The following is an 18,415-nucleotide window of genomic DNA, read 5'->3' on the forward strand; positions in this document are numbered from 1 at the left end:
ATACTCATTTTTCAGAACATACTGTCTTGCTCATAGTATAAGACAAATTGCCCAGTAGTTTTAACTTCTGAAGTTCTAGTTTGTGGTGATAATGGCTATTCTATTCCTATTCAGCTGTTTTCTTTGTTCTAGATCTCTCTAACTATTGCTTGCTACAGCTTTAATTGAGATCTATCCTTTTACTCTATGGAAAAAAAATCATCTTGAAAAAGGTTCTAAAACATAAAGTTATATTAATATTGGAGAAAAAGTATTCTTCTTCCCCAGGATTTAGAGATATTAAGTCTTATGAAAAGAGGCAACTGTGCCTGAGTATCCCCTGTTCCTTTCCAGGGTGCGCAATGATTTCGACGTCCTCACGAACCGGCTGATCGGCAGCCACGGCTACTGCACTCAGGTAAGGGAAACACAGAGCCCTGGAGGTGTTTTGTGCCTCTGCACAGAGAGCTGTGTGCTCACCTCTGGGAGAAGATGGCATTTCTTACATGCACACGCATACGCCTTTGCGTGCGCATTGGAAAAACTCAGCTTATTTTAAATACGTCACCAACAGGAATTAGTGAACTTGCTGTTGACTGGCAAAGCTGTGTCCAACGTTTTCAACGATGTGATAGAGCTGAATTCTGGAAATGGAAATATCACCATTCTGAAAGGCATCACAAGCCGCAGTGACATTGGTTTGCTGTCTCTCTTTGAGCACTACGACGTCTGCCAGGTATGTTTTCCATTCTTCTGATTTTAATTAAAAAGGAAACAATAAACAACTTTAAAATTGGTTTGGAATGAATATAGAAAGTAAGAAATTCTGGGCTTGATTCTGCTGCTCACTCACATGGTTCCAGTGCTATTTCAGATGCCCCAAGACAAAGCGTGGTCAACTTTTGGATGTGGGTCCTGTGTCACACAGCCCTCTCTAAATGGCTTGGGCAATCTCTGAGCATCTCAAACATTCTGTGCCTACATGTTTTTCTACCTGATCTCCTGCAGTGGCAGTCAGATTGCCAGCTAACACATTTCTGTTTCAGTAGCTGCTGTTCCCCTGATGGTATTCACCAAATCTCCGCTGATTATAGTGGAACTGAGGTGCCCAGCTCACACGTGGATGCTTATATTCTGGTCATGTAAACATAACAGACTGTATCTGGAGCTGATGCTTACCTTAAATATTGGTTTTCCATTAGTTTGTGTGACTGGGAGCCAAACTGATTGCATCATCTAATTCATATTGGAATGCTGGAAGTTGTCATATTGTGTTAGCAATAATAAAAGACAATGGATGTAGCTGGCAACAGAATAGGAACGTTCCCTTTAACATGTTTTTGAAATTAATATTTTAATTGTGTTTATCATGAATTGAGGAAGATAGATTAAAATTTAAAAGAAGTGACAGCCATTAATTTACCTCTGGAAAAACTTGCGTGAGGATTCCTCTGATGCACATCTTATCATCACGATGGACATCTTTCCTAATGACATATTCTATCTAAAACAGACAGTCTTGTGTCTGATGCTGGGATTTTCTTTGAAGCCTGTCTTAGATGCTAGATGAGATAACTGTAATGGTCCCATCTGGATTTGCCATCAGTGCCTCTATACAAATTGGAAGGCGATTAGCAGAGAGTCTGTTTGTACTTCTCTAATATAAATGTGTCTGAAAACAGTTAGATTTTCACTGTTTCCCATATGGCTGAAGGCAGTTCCGTTTTCCTACTACTGAAAATTCTAATTCCTCTTACTTTTAATTAATGCAATGCTTTACATCATTTACAAGGTTATAATTGCCCTTAAATTCAGTAAATAAAGCATATCTCAACATTTCCAATTCAGACTAATTCGGAACAAACTGGAGTAAAAATAAATTAGCTTCTGTGTCTATTTCAAGCTCGCTGTCCTTTCCTATAAAGAATGTAACACTTAAAACCTCAAATAAAAAGGTTTTGCACTGCAGTAGCATTTTTTCCACTCTACAGTGAGGAAAACGGCTTCTAAATAGCAAGATGGTCATTGAGGTCAGTGCAGCTAAGAGCTATTTCTTTCTCATCTAAGAGCAAAATAAAAAGTTGCCAGGGAATCAGACACTGTCTTCCACTCACACTGCAAATTATACAGTGGAGAGGGTCCATCCTTCTGGCTGGACTTGAGAGCAGGGATCTGTTTTCCAAGCCAGAAACTCTTAATCAGCTACAGAAGCCCCAGTACATGTTGTCTTCTCTTTTTTTTGTTGTTGTTGAGTCTACACCAGTTAGGCATCTGATGTCAATTGTCACGCTTTTTATTAAGAACGTCTGCAAGCATTGCAGTTCATACATCCTGGTGCACATTGCATGGCCTGACTGGGCTGGGCACAAGTCAGTTCCTGCTGGAGTTTGGCTTCAAGTCTGGGCAGTCCCTACTGCAGCTTCAGTGCAAGGGGCCGGATTCTGCTTTCTGTTTCAAACCTATTTGTTTAGGAAATTAAACGGCACTGATAGTTTGTTGTGTTGGAACTGGGAAGAGAATTTGCCTGCGAGTCTTTCTAGTGGACTGTTTTCTTCCTCTTCGTATGTCAGTAAGTAGCTCCAGCCTCCAATTACATTGTGGCTGTGAGGATGGCTGAAACCAGAAATGGAAAAGAACTGTAATTTATCTCTTTTTTTTTCCCCCAGGAGTAAGAAGATCCTGAGTGTGATATAGGGTGAATCATAGACATTAGAGTTGGAAAACTCCCTCTAGGTCAAACCCGGCCAATTTCTCAGGGGATGACGCAGGATATTTTTGTGTCCTCTTGCAAAGCAAGCTCTCTTTAAAAAACCCCTATTCATTCTAGTGGTTGGAGACCCTGCCCATGGCAGGGGGGTTGAAACTAGATGATCATTCTGGTCCTTTTCAACACAGGCCATTGTATGGTTCTATGATTCTCTGAACTCTTGCCATCAGATAGCCATTTATTTGTTGATTGTAGCTCATCTAATTATGACTTTGCCTTTTTTTTCTCACGTGTCTACTTCAGAATATGAGGAAGTGCAGAAAGAGGTTGGCAGGTACCTGTACCTCTGAATGTGGAGATTTTAACGTGAACTCCTGTACAGCTTGTGCTTTGGACATACTTCCTCATGTTAAACCTGATGGTCCATTTACTGAGTTTCTTCTGATTGTCTTTCTTCCTTCTAATCCAACCTTCCCCTGAAACAACTAGTGGCTATCTGCCAGACATTTGGGAGCTGATGCAACAGTCGCAAGAGCTTTTTCAACAGCTCATCTTGTCCAGAGCTTATTTTTATTGCTCTCCAGTACACTTCTTCCTACTTACCAATGCATTCAGGAAGAGATATCCAGGCAGTAAACCCACCTAGGAAAATATTCTTGTATATTTCATCTCCCTTGTCTAAAATACGGAGTATTCATATATAAGGCACAGTTATCTTGGCATATCTTCGGAGCTGAGAACACTGTGAGGGCATGAGAATGGAGTTAATCCTTCTGTCAAATGTCAACAGTAGCTAATAAGAACAAAATGATCTGTCCCTTTTTCACCCATGATTCCTGAAGAATCCCTCTCTTGCTCATCCAGCAGTCTCTTTCAGTGAATCATGCTGAATGTGTTATCTGCTGATTGGAAAAATGTGTGCTTCGTGTAATTTGTCTGGAACTGTTAATGTCCAATCATCACTCTTAGGCCTAGCATTACCGTGTTCAATTTAGTCTTTGTAGTGTAATTACTTGTTGCACTTTTTTTTTGGACAGTGACAGATGGATTTATTCAATGTAATTCATATGCAAACATTTAGTTTCATAGTGAAATTCCACATTTTTATGCAAAAAAGCTAAAAATCCGTACTGTTCCTTCTCTGTAGGCAAGTCACAGATGTTTGGATTTCTTCCTTTGTGACAAGCCCTTATTCAAGCTACATATATTAGTTCCATCTTATCCTGCACATTGGGCTGAGAAGACTTCATTAAGATTTGGGGCTTTCTGGTATTTCTTTAATGCTCTTTAAATTGCTGAAACATTTCTAAAGGCTGTTCAACCCACCTAAACCTGGGCAGGCTTCCCTCTGTCTGCTGTCTGGCAGCGTGCAGAGGGTCCATAGTAGTCTGAGGAGCTGTGTGGTTTCCACAGTGGGACAAGAAAAGTAAAGCCAGGCACAGAGATGGGCAGGACCAATATAGCAATCACATGGGAGAAAGTCCCTGCTTTTTGGTCAGTCTCTTTGCAGTACTGCAATACTGCAGGCTTTGCAGTAACATTTTACAAGGGATGTGATAGATGAACAAAAGGCAAAGTGCTTCTCTCTGGCTCATTCAATAAGCTAGTGGCTCAACTTGAGGAAAGGACAGGTCTTTTGAATGTCTGGTTTCATGGTTTGTACAGTACTGGCTGATTTGGTCTTAATTCTGACATGCTTTCTGAAAGCACTACCAGTACATACTGTTACACCTCCTAATATAAGTATTCAAGGCTACTAGGCTCTTTTAGATGAGGACTCTGATTCTTCTAGGAGTTGGACTCGATGGTCCTTATGGGTCCCTTGTAATTCAGGATATTCTATGATTCTGTGATTTTTGGTCTGCCCTGCTCTTGCTCTTAGGCAGTCCTGCTATCACAGAGAAGCCAGCTATCTAGCAGGTGATCTCCCAGACTCACTGTACTCTGATTCCTGACAGCATCCAAATCCATGCATCAGCTGTCAGCATTTCAAAAGAGACTGCTCTTTAGTGTTTGTATTTCTGAAAATGAAGAGAAAACAGTGTTGACAAAGAAATTACACAGTCATTTTTCCTATGTCTTTTCAGAAAGAGGAGGAAACATAAAAGAACAGAATTTATCCATTAAAATTCCACATATGGGAAATATTATCTTTGGTCCCTTTGATGAAACCAGCACAATCTGTGCTATAACAACACCTACTTGAATTATTAAATTCAGCACACATGCTCTGTCTTCTGGCACCTCACCTGTTTATTTGCCCTGTGGAACGTCCTTCCTATAACCTCCTGTGCTGGGAAGTATGTCTGCTAAGCCGGCGCCTCTCTCAGTCAGATGGACTGGATTCAAGTCAGGTCATTGGTGAGGTTGTGGAGGGGGAGAGATAGAAAGAGGTTTTTAACCATCTTGTTTAAGAAAACATAAAAAAAAAAAAAACAGGCATTTGCAAAATGGAAACCGATGGTTGGTTTTATTTTCTGCTTACTTTTCAGTAATGGGTAGGCAGTAGACATAGTACATCGTGGATGCATTCTGCAGGTGACTGCTACTTATGTAAGACATTCATGAGTGCCACTGCGGGCAAAAATATGTGATACATATCAGTTTGACTGAAGCAAAGCTGACAAGGCATTGACCTTATCAAAAGTGTATGCTTCATTCCTTTCTTTTAAATCCCTCTTTCTCACTTGGAACTGAAGTTTTCTTCAATGAAGTCCTGTTGTCCTCCTCATGGACTTTTTTTTTCCCAGTAGCCAGTCACTGTTGCTGAAATATTGGCATTGATTTCTTGTCAACATTCTGCCAGATAGCAAAACGTCACAGCATTTTTATGTACGACTAAAAGACAAACTTCACATTTAAAAGAACTTTGCATTGTTTGTTAAATTGCAAAACAGAAAATGTTAAGCCAAATATTGTCCTCACATCTGTTCATATTGTAGATATCTGTATTTTGATCTGGACTGATCCCATCAAACTTTATTTCCTCTTACTTGATTTTTACAGAGAATCAAAGCCTAGAGGCCAACCTAAATTAGAGGGCCTACAAATAGATGTTAGAGTTAAGTGGACTGAATCTTGACCTATCTTTGTCATTGCAGTAAAGCAACAGATTGAAATTAGGATAAATTCCTCTATGTGGCTTGAAGGAATGGTGAAGTCCTGAAGTCTGAATGAGGGGGTGATTTTCCCTTGATATTACTTTACTTGGTGGGACATACAAGAAAAGCAGCAGAATGGGACAAGGATAAAGGAAAGATCTTGAGGCTACCTTGCACCTGGAGATCTTTTTGCCTTACTACAATTGCTATGTTCTCTTATAGACCTAAGTAAAAAATCAGTGCTGCCCAAGTCTTTGCTTTGCTTTGGTCATCCTGGGACTGAGCTCATCTCTTTCAGTTCTTCTCCATTAATTATGTACTTTTTTTTCCCCCAAATTCACCATCAGAAAGGACTCAAAGCTATGGAAAATATCTATGACTCCCATGTATATTACACATGCAAGTGTAAATTGAGATATAATACTAATATAGTTGACCTGCTGTTTTATTAATGGTGGTGGAATGGGTCATCTGAGTCTGCTGTGTCCTTGATCACCCAAGCTCTATTATAGGGGTGTCTGTTTTTACATCATTAACTCTTCTGTCTGAACACTGTTGGAACACTGTTTAATGTTAATTCAAACCAGCAAAGGCCATGGCAAATGGGGGAAAAGAGTTGTCAGAACAAATGATAGGCTGTTTGTTTGTTTCATTTGGTACACATATGGTGAGAGCCTTGTTCAATGAGGAAATAAAGTCTGAATGGTGCAGTACCATACACTCATGTTGGCAGTTACATAGGAATAATTCTCCTGTAGTAAATATTTGTCTGATTTAATTTCACCATTGTGCAAATACAGACTGAAATCATATGTGGAAAAAGACCACCCGTAGTGTTGAAAATGAGCCTTTTGAAAGTGCTTGCTTTAGAAAGGTTGACATTTTCCAAAGATGAGGATTGTGCCTCTGAAATTTATGAGCATTCTTACAGGATTTGTAAGGGAGATGATTACTGTTCAGTGAAGTCTCCTTAGGAATTGGAAGCATGCAGCACAAAAAGACGTCTAACACATTCCCCCTCTTAATATTTTTGCCTTGGCAAAGATTAATGAGCAAGCTTGAAAATAAATATTGAATAGTAATGCATTATTACTTTTTAATGCATTATGGTACTACAAGGAGCAACAGTAAGGGATTCTTCTTCTGTTCTTCAAACTAGAAGACAGCTGATTAGTTGTTAATGATGTTTGATTGAACAGATTCATGTCATGTACTCCTGATTTGCCTTTGGAAATCAGTGCTGCCAGTACACTTGCAGGGCAGCTCAGAGCAGGTGGAAAGAAGGGCCCTGCTTCCTGGAAGCACTTGCTGGAAGGTGCATACTCAAAGTCAGCTTAAGTGGTTTTGATTCAGATTATGAGTTGTTCATTCTTGTCCTTCAGTGTCCTGTTTCCAGGTCCTGTTATACTCCAGGATTGTTATCACCCACCAACCTGGCCAGGCAACTGAAGAAGCACTCACCACTGAGCAGGTGCACCAGTTCAATGACGACATTCTTTTTGTCCACTCAGCAAGTGATGCTTGAAAGAGTGGGCAAGAGGGTGGGAAGAGAATCTTCACAGTGAGGGTGAGGGGCTGTTTTGGCTCGCTGTGATGCTCATGAATGTAAGTGGAATGTTGCTGCTCAGTTTGATCACTACATGCATATATCATAGACTACAGGACATGTATAATTTACTTATCACCTCATTAAATGGAGATATGCTTAAGGGAGGCTGCTCCCACCTGCTTGGAGTTCATGGGCTGTTTCTCAGATTATTGTGTATTTTTCTTAGGTTCATTTGAACTATTTCACTGACATAATGGAGACCTTGTGTGATGGGGAACTGATAGAAGATGTCTGTAGTTGTCAAAAGGCCAAGGAGAGCCTGCAGAAGACATGGCACATACTTGTATAGAGAAGGAGGAAGAGGCATGGGAGTGTTTAGATAGAGTGTGAATGGAGCATGTGACACTGTTAGTGGTTGGGCCTGTGTGTTTCTGCATGGCAGATACACGTCAGGAGATGATAGAGTAAATGTGTTTGAAGGATGGGATTCCTTCGGCTTGGGCTGCTGAGTAGTTAGACTTCACTATGGACTCTTTGCTCATTAAGTCTTACAGTTCTACTCAGCACGCTGTTGTACAGGAAGAAACTTGACTGAAAAAGTCATCATAGAACTGAATTTTCTGGACAGTTGAATTGGAAGTGAGATTAGAAACAGACTGAAGCAGCCAGCTGCTGGGTGGACCACTGCCGTGATGTCTGGGATTGCTGCAGGCCATATCTGTGTGCAAAACTAACCAAGACCAAGGCATGGATCTGAGAATAAATGGTTGTGAACACATGGTTGTGTGTATTTTCTGAAAGTTTGGAAGCATGGTTCTCAGTTACATTTTATTACTTTTTGTAGAAACAAATACACAGGTAGTGTGAGGATTGCTGTAGGATAGGGATGCTGCTTATAGCCATACGGACACAAGCCATTCTGTGCCACTTGGCCTTAAAGCTCTGAACAAAACCTGAACTTGTTTTCTCTACTAGAGTAGGAATAGCCTGACTTACCTGGAAAGCCAGAAGCCCCTGGCAGCTGATGACAGTAAAAAAGTGGCTAGAGTTTTGGGGGAGAAGCACACCTGTAGGCACCGACCACTCCTGGTACACAATGTGATGTTAAAAGTGGCCTCTGATTCTGAACTAGTAAAAGTGATGTAACTGAAATGGAGACTTCTCATTTCTTATGGGAAAATGAGGAGTTGACATACCACATTTTAATGTTCTCATTGTTGCCTTCAAGTTGAGGGCCTTGCCTTCTTCTGTTAGCGTTGTGATTGAAAACTATGCATATTTGGAAAGTGTTCCTGCAGGACCTTACTCATCTGAACAACTTGTCCTGACTTCAGTAGGATTGTTCATGTGACTAAGAGTTGGGGTGGATGTCTGCTTGGAAATAGTTCTGTATCTCTCTAATCCTTTTTTGTCAGATGTGCTTTGATGAAGCTTACAAGTTACTTTAGCCGACATATATGGGAAGAAAAGTGAAGAGTGACTGTTCCCTTTTGGCTTTGATTAATCAGGATACTAAAATGTGGATGTTTGTGCAACTGAATCTTTTCATCCATTGCCCTCTAATTTGCCGTCTTTTGTTGCATCTGTGTATTTCCCTTCTTGATAACTCGTGTTATGAATGTTTTCATAAGCTTGTAAAAAAATGCAGTCCATCTAAGCCAAGAATTAAAAAGCAAAACTGTTGTATAAAAGCCTGTTTTAAATAGATACTGACAAAGCAATGAGTCAGGGAGGAGTTACTTCAGTAATGAGAAAACTGTTATCCGGCATCAGAAGAAATTATCATTTGGGAAGATGATTTTGTAGCACTTCAGATTTGAGTTCTAAGTCTTAATAATAAAAAGGATATATTCCTTATCCCTTAGAATACTGTTTAGGCTTTTCATTACAACTGAATATCTATTGGCTTCTGCTTCTTAGCAGTGTATTGTATGACCTGTATTACAGAGGCAGAAACTGATGCTATATTTTCCTGCACATACACTTTGGACACTTGGCTGCCATCCCTTGAGTTGCAGATCTACATCATCCCAACAGTGCCATGTCTATTTAGGAGACAAAACACAAAACTCCAGGTAGAATGAAGATGGTTATGCACAATATCCAGCATGGCAGTGATTCTGTCATGGATTAAGGCAGTGGCATGCAACAGGAGAATGGTAGCTATCTCAGAACACAGTAGTGTCAGGTGAAGAAAATACTACATGTTACTCACTGACTTCAGGGGATGCAGAAATTTCCATGACTCCTTTTATATCAGTATCCACTAAGTTTCAGAGCAACAGATGCATCCCTCTAGGTATTTAAGCATATATACGTATGTCTGCCTTAAGTCATAAATCCTATGAGAAGTGATAGAAATGAGTTTTACAGCTATTTCAGAGGACAGAGTTTCTTCTTGTTCTGATCATTTGGGATGTGATCTTGTTTGCTGTAAGGGTACTACAGCTGGATTTTGTCACCTATAATCAAGGCCAGATACTTGCTTTAAAACCTTTAAATGGCATACCAGAGCTTCCTGGTCTGTAATCTTCTGAATCTTTCTTTTAGGTCGGTTGTTACCTGAAGACTCCTAAATACCCAATTTGGCTGGTATGCAGTGAAAGCCACTTCAGTGTGCTTTTTTGTCTGGAAAAGGATTTACAAGGCGACTGGAAAACCGAGCGGAAGTTTGATCTCTATTATTATGATGGCTTGGCCAACCAAGAAGAAGAAATACGATTAACCGTTGGTATGTACAATGCAGTGACTCTGCATCTCACACCGTGTGGTGGTGCCATCAAAAAGAAGCATCCAAAACTACAAGAAAAGTTAACAAATTTATGGCGGTATCAGGCATTACGAGAGCATTTGCGAGCCTGTTTTCTAATTTCCAGAATTAGTCTTCATGTTTCATTTGAAAGTCGATTTCCCAGGGCAATCATGAGGACAAGCCCTTGGAAGGGCATTTTCCTCCAGATGTCCCCATGTGTTTTCTGCAGGCAGAAAGTGCAAACCTCCTGTTCCTCAGCACTACACATGTGGTAGTGTGAGCGGAGCAGGTGAGGAAGGATTAAATCCTTGCCTCCAAACCCAGCTGCTTCAGAAGATGGCCATAACCTGCTAGCAAGGACAGGCCTGCTTGTGAGCACGCTTGGAAATATGAGCATGTGAAAGATCTGACTCGTTAAACACATTCTTTCAGGAAACCATGTCAAATTATGGGGCTGCTTTTACAGAAGTCGTGCTTCTCATACTGGAAGACAGTTGAACAAGCAGTATTCTGATGCTGAGAAAGCTCTTACTCATTCCCGTATTAAGAGTACTTAATATTTAATAAACATATTAAGAGCATATTATTTTGGAGCACTAAATTCATATTTGCTTATGATAGCCTCCTTATCCTTTGCTTTCTTTCCTTCACTACATTTATACAATCTAATCAAACTCCATCTTTATCTGAAGGAGACACTCTGCTGAAGTCCTCTCTTAAAAATAGCCTGTCGGTGTTCCTTGTTTGCATTAACATCCTGATTCTTGGACAGGATGAGTTATGCATGAGTGCTGCATGTTCTAATACAGGCCTTGTGGCAAAACAGTTGGTATGATGGTGGTTCTAGATGCCTTTAACATCTCATAAGGTTTGCTAGTGAATGCTGTAGTCTTTCTCTCCTCTTATTTAAGTCCATGACTTTCAATCGTAGCCATTGCATTATATGTTATCTCAGCAAATTTCTCAACCTCCACAGCACGTTGCTGCAAAATGGTTCCCACACAGTCTGCCCCAGATACAGGAAGATTTATTAAAACAGATTGTACAAAAAAATCCCTATATCTTCACTTGTAGGCAACATATTGTAAATGTTAACATGTTATCATCAAAACAATAACAATGACCAAAAATCTCACTATTTTCATAGGCTAATACATTTTTATTCAGCCTTTTTAGGCTGAATGGTTTCCTTGATTTATTTGGCAGCTGTATGTTGTCCATATAAAAGAAGTAATCTCTTCAGTGGTTTTGGTCTGTGGATATGTCCCTAGGCTTGCTGTTTTCAGATGGTTCAAAGGAATTGCTACATGCTCATGACCATAAGCAGAGGGGGATTTCTCCTTCAGGTAGAGGGATTCTTTCTAAGAGATATAGAGGATTCTGGAAAGGAATGGGAGATTGAGACACGTTCGTTGTATTCTGTTACACTGTGCAACATATGAACCAAAACAGGCATCCTCCTTTGTCTCTTTGATATCTAATCAGGGACATCTCCAAAATCCAAATGTACCCAACACTCTGAGATCCCTGGATGAGAAAGTGTTCAGAGGCAGAACTGTTTATTTCTCCTCAAAGATGAGACTTGCACTGAGAGGTAGATGTCATTTTGTTGTAGCCATAGCCCCTTCCAGGGATCCAGCCTCTTCTTTTGTTATCTGTGACATTCTGCAGAAGGCTGTAAACTGCAAATAGTTTCATCATTCCAGGGAAAGGCTTTTGTAGCTCTGGCAGAGCAGTAATCCTGCGCTTGGTCTGCAGAAAAACTGGAATTGTTTTACTGCTTAAAGGTGACGTTGAACATAAATCTAAGCTATGCGTGCAGTACCAGGTAGAAATACCATGATGGTAAGTATGACTGGTATTTCCATCATGGAAATATCAACAAGCTGTGATGATAAGGTAGCATTATGCAGAGATATAGCATGAAGTCCTGGATGCTGCACAGCCACATCCCTCAGATGTAAGTTTGGGAGGTTTCTTGCTTCTCCAGGAATGGGGACTGCTGTTTACAGGGATGTATAGTGATAGGATAAGGGGGAATGGTTTTAAACTGAGACAGGGGAGGTTTAGGTTATATCAGGATCAGGTTATATCAGATATCAGGAGGAAGTTTTTCGCCCAGAGGGTGGTGACGCACTGAACAGGTTGCCCAAGGAGGCTGTGGATGCCCCATCCCTGCAGGCATTCAAGGCCAGGCTGGATGTGGCTCTGGGCAGCCTGGGCTGCTGGTTGGCGACCCTGCACATAGCAGGAGGTTGAAATGAGATGATCGTTGTGGTCCTTTTCAACCCAGGCCATTCTATGATTCTATGATTCTCACTGGCAATAAGGGGAATTCCTTGAAATGTAGATCTTATTTATAATTATGAAGATTACAATCAAGATCATGTTTCAGGAAATCCTGAAGAAATTATACTGGGCAAGAATTGCATAAAGGCCAGAAAGTAGGAGCAGAATTACATTTCTAGGGTAACAGCAATTACTGTTTTGCATTAAATCACCATCAATATTATATGGGATTAAGACTTTGTACTGCTCTTCATACTGATTACCATTTGCCAAAATATATTTGTCAAAATATTTGTCAGTATTTGTCAATATGAAGTTCCTTCCTAAAAGCAGGCTGCAGCTACTAGTGAGTTCAACGCTCAGTCCTAAATAAAGGTTCTTCAGTTCTTCTTTCCATTTGGTAGAATTTTCTGATAGAGAGAGAAAACAAGCCAATGGATCTAAATTAATTGCTCATGTGCTTTTGTCAGTTGTTTAGGGACTCAGTGCAGATTGTTGTTACAGGTCACGCAGAGCACTTGGATGAAAGAGCTAGTTGTTCTGCTTGGAGAAATACTACTGTTTTCTAATGTATACCATTAATACCTATCTACATCAACGTTTATAATATACTGTCTCCAAGTGAATATATAGTGAATTTTTGTACAATCCGTTTGAATGAGTTGTTTTATATCTCATTGGTTCATCTCTTGAACTCAATATCCTTTTGAAGGTATTTTCAAAATAGAGCTGAATATTTGCTAATAAAATAGAACTAGATTTCTCTGAAAATTCTTGCAGACCTGGAGATGCCATTCACACATCCCATGGAGTCAGCAGATCTCTGGATACAGGAGACAGCTCCTGGGCAAGGCCGTTTTGTTGATGCTGGTGACACTTTCAAAATGGTTTTATCCCAAAGTTAAGATGAGATTGTTCCAACATGCAAAAGTCTTCTGGAAAAGCAAATGTTGCTTCTTACTAAGAGATCCTAATATCCTAAACGTCAGTATCAGGAATTCCTAGAGTGTACAAGCATTATCCATAGGATCATAGAATCACCAAGGTTGAAAAAAACCTCTGAGATCACCCAGTCCAACCACCCACCTACCACCAGTATTTCCCCACTAAACCATGCCCTTAGTAAAAGATCTAAATGCATCTTCAATACCTTAGAGAAAGATGTGCTATTGGAGACCTGTAACAAACTCCTATAAACTCTTCAATATTAGGACAAGAGAGGACCATTGAATCTTGAAAGATTCCAGTGTATCCCTTCAGTTCCTGAGCTTTCCAGGATAAAGGTGCTACTATTTTATGTAATTTTAGATTTTGTCTGTTTTCTGTTAGTCTACTCCCGCATTCGCTCAGAGCATTCTGCAGGTATTTGTACTGACAGAAGGAAGTCAGATATAACTGAGATGGGCAGTAGTGAATATAGGAGCATTTGCTTCCCATCCTGTCTCCATCAGTCTCCCTGCGTCAGCTCCATATCCTGCACCCTGGCTTGGTACCATCAGTTGCTCACAGCATTCCCGTGGGCTGAAAGAAAACCGCCAAAAACCAGCTCCAGTGTACAGCAGTTTAAGATGTTTTACTCCAAAACAGGAAACAGCTGAGCAGACTGACATCCAAGCTGGCTGCAGGATGTTTTCTCCCTGGGAAATTCAGCAACTACTTTCACTGTTGACAGATCCAGGCTCCGAGACACTGACCTCTCTGTTTTCCCCGGAACAATGCAATTGCCTCTCCATCCCAAAGGAATGCTCAGAGACTGTGGTAGCTCTCTTCCATCTCACACGACACCGTCTTCTCCCATCTGTGCACTCTTTCCACAGTAAAGGGACAGTTTTCCTCTCAGGGGTGAAGGAATCTTAATTTACTTTCGGCTGGACTTGGGATTTGTTATTCACGTGTAGGACTATTACTGTCCTCAGTGTGTGATTAAACTGCTTTCTTAATAATCAATTCATTGACTGTAAAATAGTATCCTCACAATAGCCCTACAGCATATCCTTTCATCTTCTGGCCTTCTAGTTTTCCTTGGGACCATCTCTGTATTGATCAGGTAGCCTGGGTCAGGTCATGGTCCAAACACTGTCCCACGGTTATCCTTACTGCTATGTAGTCAGTACAATTCTGGGCAAGATTCTGACCTAGATCAGCTAACATTGGGACCAGCCTAGGGATTGTTCCCAACAGCAAGCTTATATGTAGTCACCTCCTTTCAGCCTTTGGGCAGCCATCACATAAACAGGCAATAGACCTATAGATGGTTATTTATGGTTGAAATGCTATGAACTTTATCGTGTGAGTAGTAGCGACTCTTGTCTATGCTGTCACATCCATGGGTAGAGTTCCTAGAAACCACTGCAGTGTAGAAATAAATAGACATATACCTCAGCCTCTAATTATGTCTGATATGTGTTTTTAGACACAACTCAGATGTGCACTGAAGATAAAGAAAGTGATCTTACTCCTCCACTTGAGCACTGCATTAGGACAAAGTAAGTGAAAATGGCATTTATCATACAGATATTTTTACTGAATTATGTAAAGAAAATATGTAAGGGTGAAGTGTGGTAAAAAAGTTAATATTGTGGCAGTTGATCTTGCAAAATTACTGGTTAAGAGTTAGAATAGATCACCCCTCACTGTAGTTAACATCAAATTGTCCACGGCATTCGTTTCACTCCTAGAGGACCTGTCATTATGCCACCAGAAGGTGGCTGAGCCATAATTCAAGAGCTCAACTTGATTTCAAGAGATCAAACTGTGGATTCCCAAAAGACATTGGTTCCTATTTTAGAGGTATAACGAGTAAAGAAGAAATTCTCTTCCATCTTCATCAGTCTTTCCTGAAAAATATCAAAGCACAGAGGCAGTTGGGTACCACCTTTGATACCCAAAGACCTAAGACCTCAGCGGTCTTAGTTCTCTCAAACCGTCCATGGAAGGCAAATATGATATTAAATGATGGACTTTAAAATAATTTATCCAAATCGTACTGAAGTTAATGAGAACATTTTCAGTTTACCTAGTTATGGAAGAAGCAAAATCAGGAACTGGCTGAAAGTATCAGTTTTATATCACTCCTTCAACAGGACTTTGAAAGCTGCTGAGTATCGCTGGAGCGAGAATTAAAAGCCTCATTGTCAAAGCCCGTAACAGCCTAGCAGCTTCAGATTTCCCTTGTCATTTCCCTCCTTTCTCTGCCACATTTTTTTTCTGCTAAGAAAAAAAAGCAAAACAAATAAGGAGAGTGGTTGCCAACCAGCATGTTCCTGCAGGGCTGGCTTTATGGAGTTACAGAAAACAAATGAGGCATCCTTTAGCGTGACAGCACCATTGGTTCAGGCTCCCTGCACATATAGGTTGTATGGATTCCACTGTTCAAGGGAAACATAAGCATGACTGCAAACAAACGTAGATAATCCTTAGCCTCAGAAACCCACAATGTGGGGTGAATACTGCATGCAACTATTTAAAGTTACACTTAAAATGTCTTCAATTCCTGGCGTTGCATCAAAGTTGCACACAGCTTTGGTAATGATGATGTTTGTTTATTCTAAATTCCTTACTTTAATCTATTGTGGAAGTAAATTGCCACCAAATTCCAGTGTCAATTAATTTTGTTTGTACCATTCCTAGGACGGTCTGATTTACCCCAATCAGTCTCTCTCCTTGTTTTCTGTATTCTCCGATTGCTTTGAACCTATTTATTCAAGCATGGCCTTGCTGCTAAAGGTCCTTCATGCCATGTTTTTCCTTTTCGTTTGAAGAAATTTTTCTCCAACTCTGAAACAGTATATGGGGAAAAGTAAAAACAAAACAAACTAATGGGTGTTTAACAAATTGAGAGATACAAAAATAAATGTTTACTATCATACCGCTGTGGAAAACACCAATAAAATAATTGTTATTAAAGCAAGCCAAACAAACAAGCAAGCAAGCAAGCAAACAGGGCCACTACTCCTTTTGACCTAGCATTTACAGCAATAAAGCTCATTATCAGACCTTTCTCATCAAAAAAGGTAGAGTAGTTTCTCACTGTGGACAATTTAACAGTGTAACCGATCAGAACTGATATCAACCATTGTTTCCAAGTTTTGATCAGGGGTTTTTCTTTTCTTTAGCATGACTTAGTGCTGTTTCAGTCCATGGGAAGTCTTACCAGTGGGTTGCCCCATACCTGAACATCAGCACCCTGCAGGGTGTTGAGTCCTATGCCAGCCATCTGTCTGCTGTTTGTTCTCTTACCATCTCCCAGTGGAAAGATCTGCATCTGTAATAGGTAGTCCCCGTTTTTAGTTTTTTCATTATTATCAGAGGAGAACAGTTGTTTTTCTTCTGCAGGAGGAGGCTTATGCTTTTATTCCCTATTTTACAAAATGTCAGAAAAGGAGGGCTTGAGTTTAAAGCAGGTAGCCCTTTGCATGACTAGAGCAAATAGTCTTCAGCTGGGATCACTTTAACCTGCAGACTCCCAGCTGAAGAGTCACTGTTGCGCAATGTCTATTGGGGTTTTCAGCCTGAGACATCCATGGAAGTAGGTTTGGACCAAGAGCTGTCTGGAATGGGCATCCCTGGATGGGGTTTCTGGGAGATGCCATGCAGATGTCTGATTCCATTCTCCCATGAAGAATACTCTTATTTCACAGTCATCATCCTCAGCATCTCTCTGGACTGGTGGTAATAGAATCATAGAGTCATAGAATAGCTTGGGTTGTAAGGGATTTCAAGGATCATGAAGCTCCAATCTCCCTACTGCAGGCAGGACCACCAAGGCCACCAACCTCCCCATTTCATACCAGCCCAGGCTGCCCAGGGCCCCATCCAACCTGGCCTTGAACACCTCCAGGTAACATCTGTTAGCTCTGCCCGAGGGGAATAAAACTTTGATCTGCTATTATAATCTGAATCTAGTGTTAGATTTTGTTAGCCCACAACACTCAGCTTTCCTTTGTGGTTCTGGAATGGTGTGGCACATCACTGATCTGTGTTCCTTCAAAGTGAGACATTTGGTAGAAATGTGATGGGTAAGAGGAGAAGAAAGGGCGGGCACTTAATCCTAAATTATCAGTGCCAGATGATCAGTGCAAGAGATATTCTCTGAAAGTTATTCCAGAGGGACCATTGCTTGGGGCTTGAACCAGTTCTTCTGAGGTTCAGTGGAACTCTTCCATTTAAATTCCATGACCCTCAAATGAGGTCGTGGTCAAACCAGATGAGTCCAGTGTTGTTTTCATACTGCTAATCTGATAAATTATAATTCAATATGAGTTCCATTTAGGTTACACTGTGGTGAGTCAGTTGGAGAAATGAGAGCTCTGAATTGTTTGGATCGTGGCTTTTTTTTTCATTAAGAAATGACCAGTTCAGCACCTGTGAAAGAGGTTCCTCACTATCTGACACCTTTTCTTGTGCAGATCCAATAGGTGAGAAAGTTTCAAAGCTGTCTCTGCATGAGCAAATTGGCAAATTGCTTTTCATTCTACAGACAGCTCAAGAAAAATAGCTGGAAAATAAATAGAGGAGATAAGACTTGTTGGGAAAGTTACACAGAGTCCTGCTTCAGAATACACTGTGCTGGTTAAGCTCTTTATTGAAAGTCTGTTTCAAAATAGGCCAGTTCTGGACCGCATAGTGATTAGCCATATTTTAAGCCAGAAACTTAAAAATGGTGTCAAAGCATTAATATTTTCACTGAGTAACCTCAGAACAGGTTTAATTCGAGTCACGTGGCCTCTGTAGGTCCCTCTTGATGCTGTAATCATCTTGGAGAGGTAGAATTTATATGCAAAGATAAAGGAAGAGCTGATGGCGTTCCCAGAACAATCCAATAGGAACAGAAGGTGGCAACTGTACTTCCCACTTGCATTTGGCTTTGTTTTTCTGGGGAAAAGTGAAGCTCTGGAAGAGACATCTCTCTGCCCTGACAAATGCTAGACTAGGTCAGCTATTCCCAGCAAGGACACATTGTGCCATTAGCTTAATGCATAAGGCATCACTCTTGTGTGTTCCTATTAAGCCCTGGGAGGAGGACACCCATTCTGCAA

General features: G+C 40.6%; 1 protein-coding gene across 21 annotated transcripts in view; it reads left to right on the forward strand.

The window, feature by feature from the left end:
- The window catches only part of FAM188B (family with sequence similarity 188 member B), a 108,128-nt gene that overhangs the window by 47,953 nt on the left and 41,760 nt on the right, over nt 1-18,415 (forward strand). For 6 of the 21 annotated variants that reach the window (XM_040696510.2, XM_040696506.2, XM_418488.8 and 3 more), the window contains 4 exons: nt 334-397; nt 554-715; nt 9,887-10,067; nt 14,791-14,863. In XM_040696510.2, coding sequence (XP_040552444.1) covers nt 334-397; nt 554-715; nt 9,887-10,067; nt 14,791-14,863 — 480 coding nt within the window. Of the gene's footprint in view, nt 1-333; nt 398-553; nt 716-7,169; nt 7,393-9,283; nt 9,842-9,886; nt 14,864-16,502; nt 17,728-18,415 lie in introns of those variants that run through there. The other 15 variants (XR_005857933.2, XM_040696508.2, XM_040696511.2 and 12 more) reach the window with 7 other exon arrangements.

This window comes from Gallus gallus, chromosome 2 (assembly GCF_016699485.2).
Source record: "Gallus gallus isolate bGalGal1 chromosome 2, bGalGal1.mat.broiler.GRCg7b, whole genome shotgun sequence".
NCBI classification, from domain to species: Eukaryota; Metazoa; Chordata; class Aves; order Galliformes; family Phasianidae; genus Gallus; species Gallus gallus.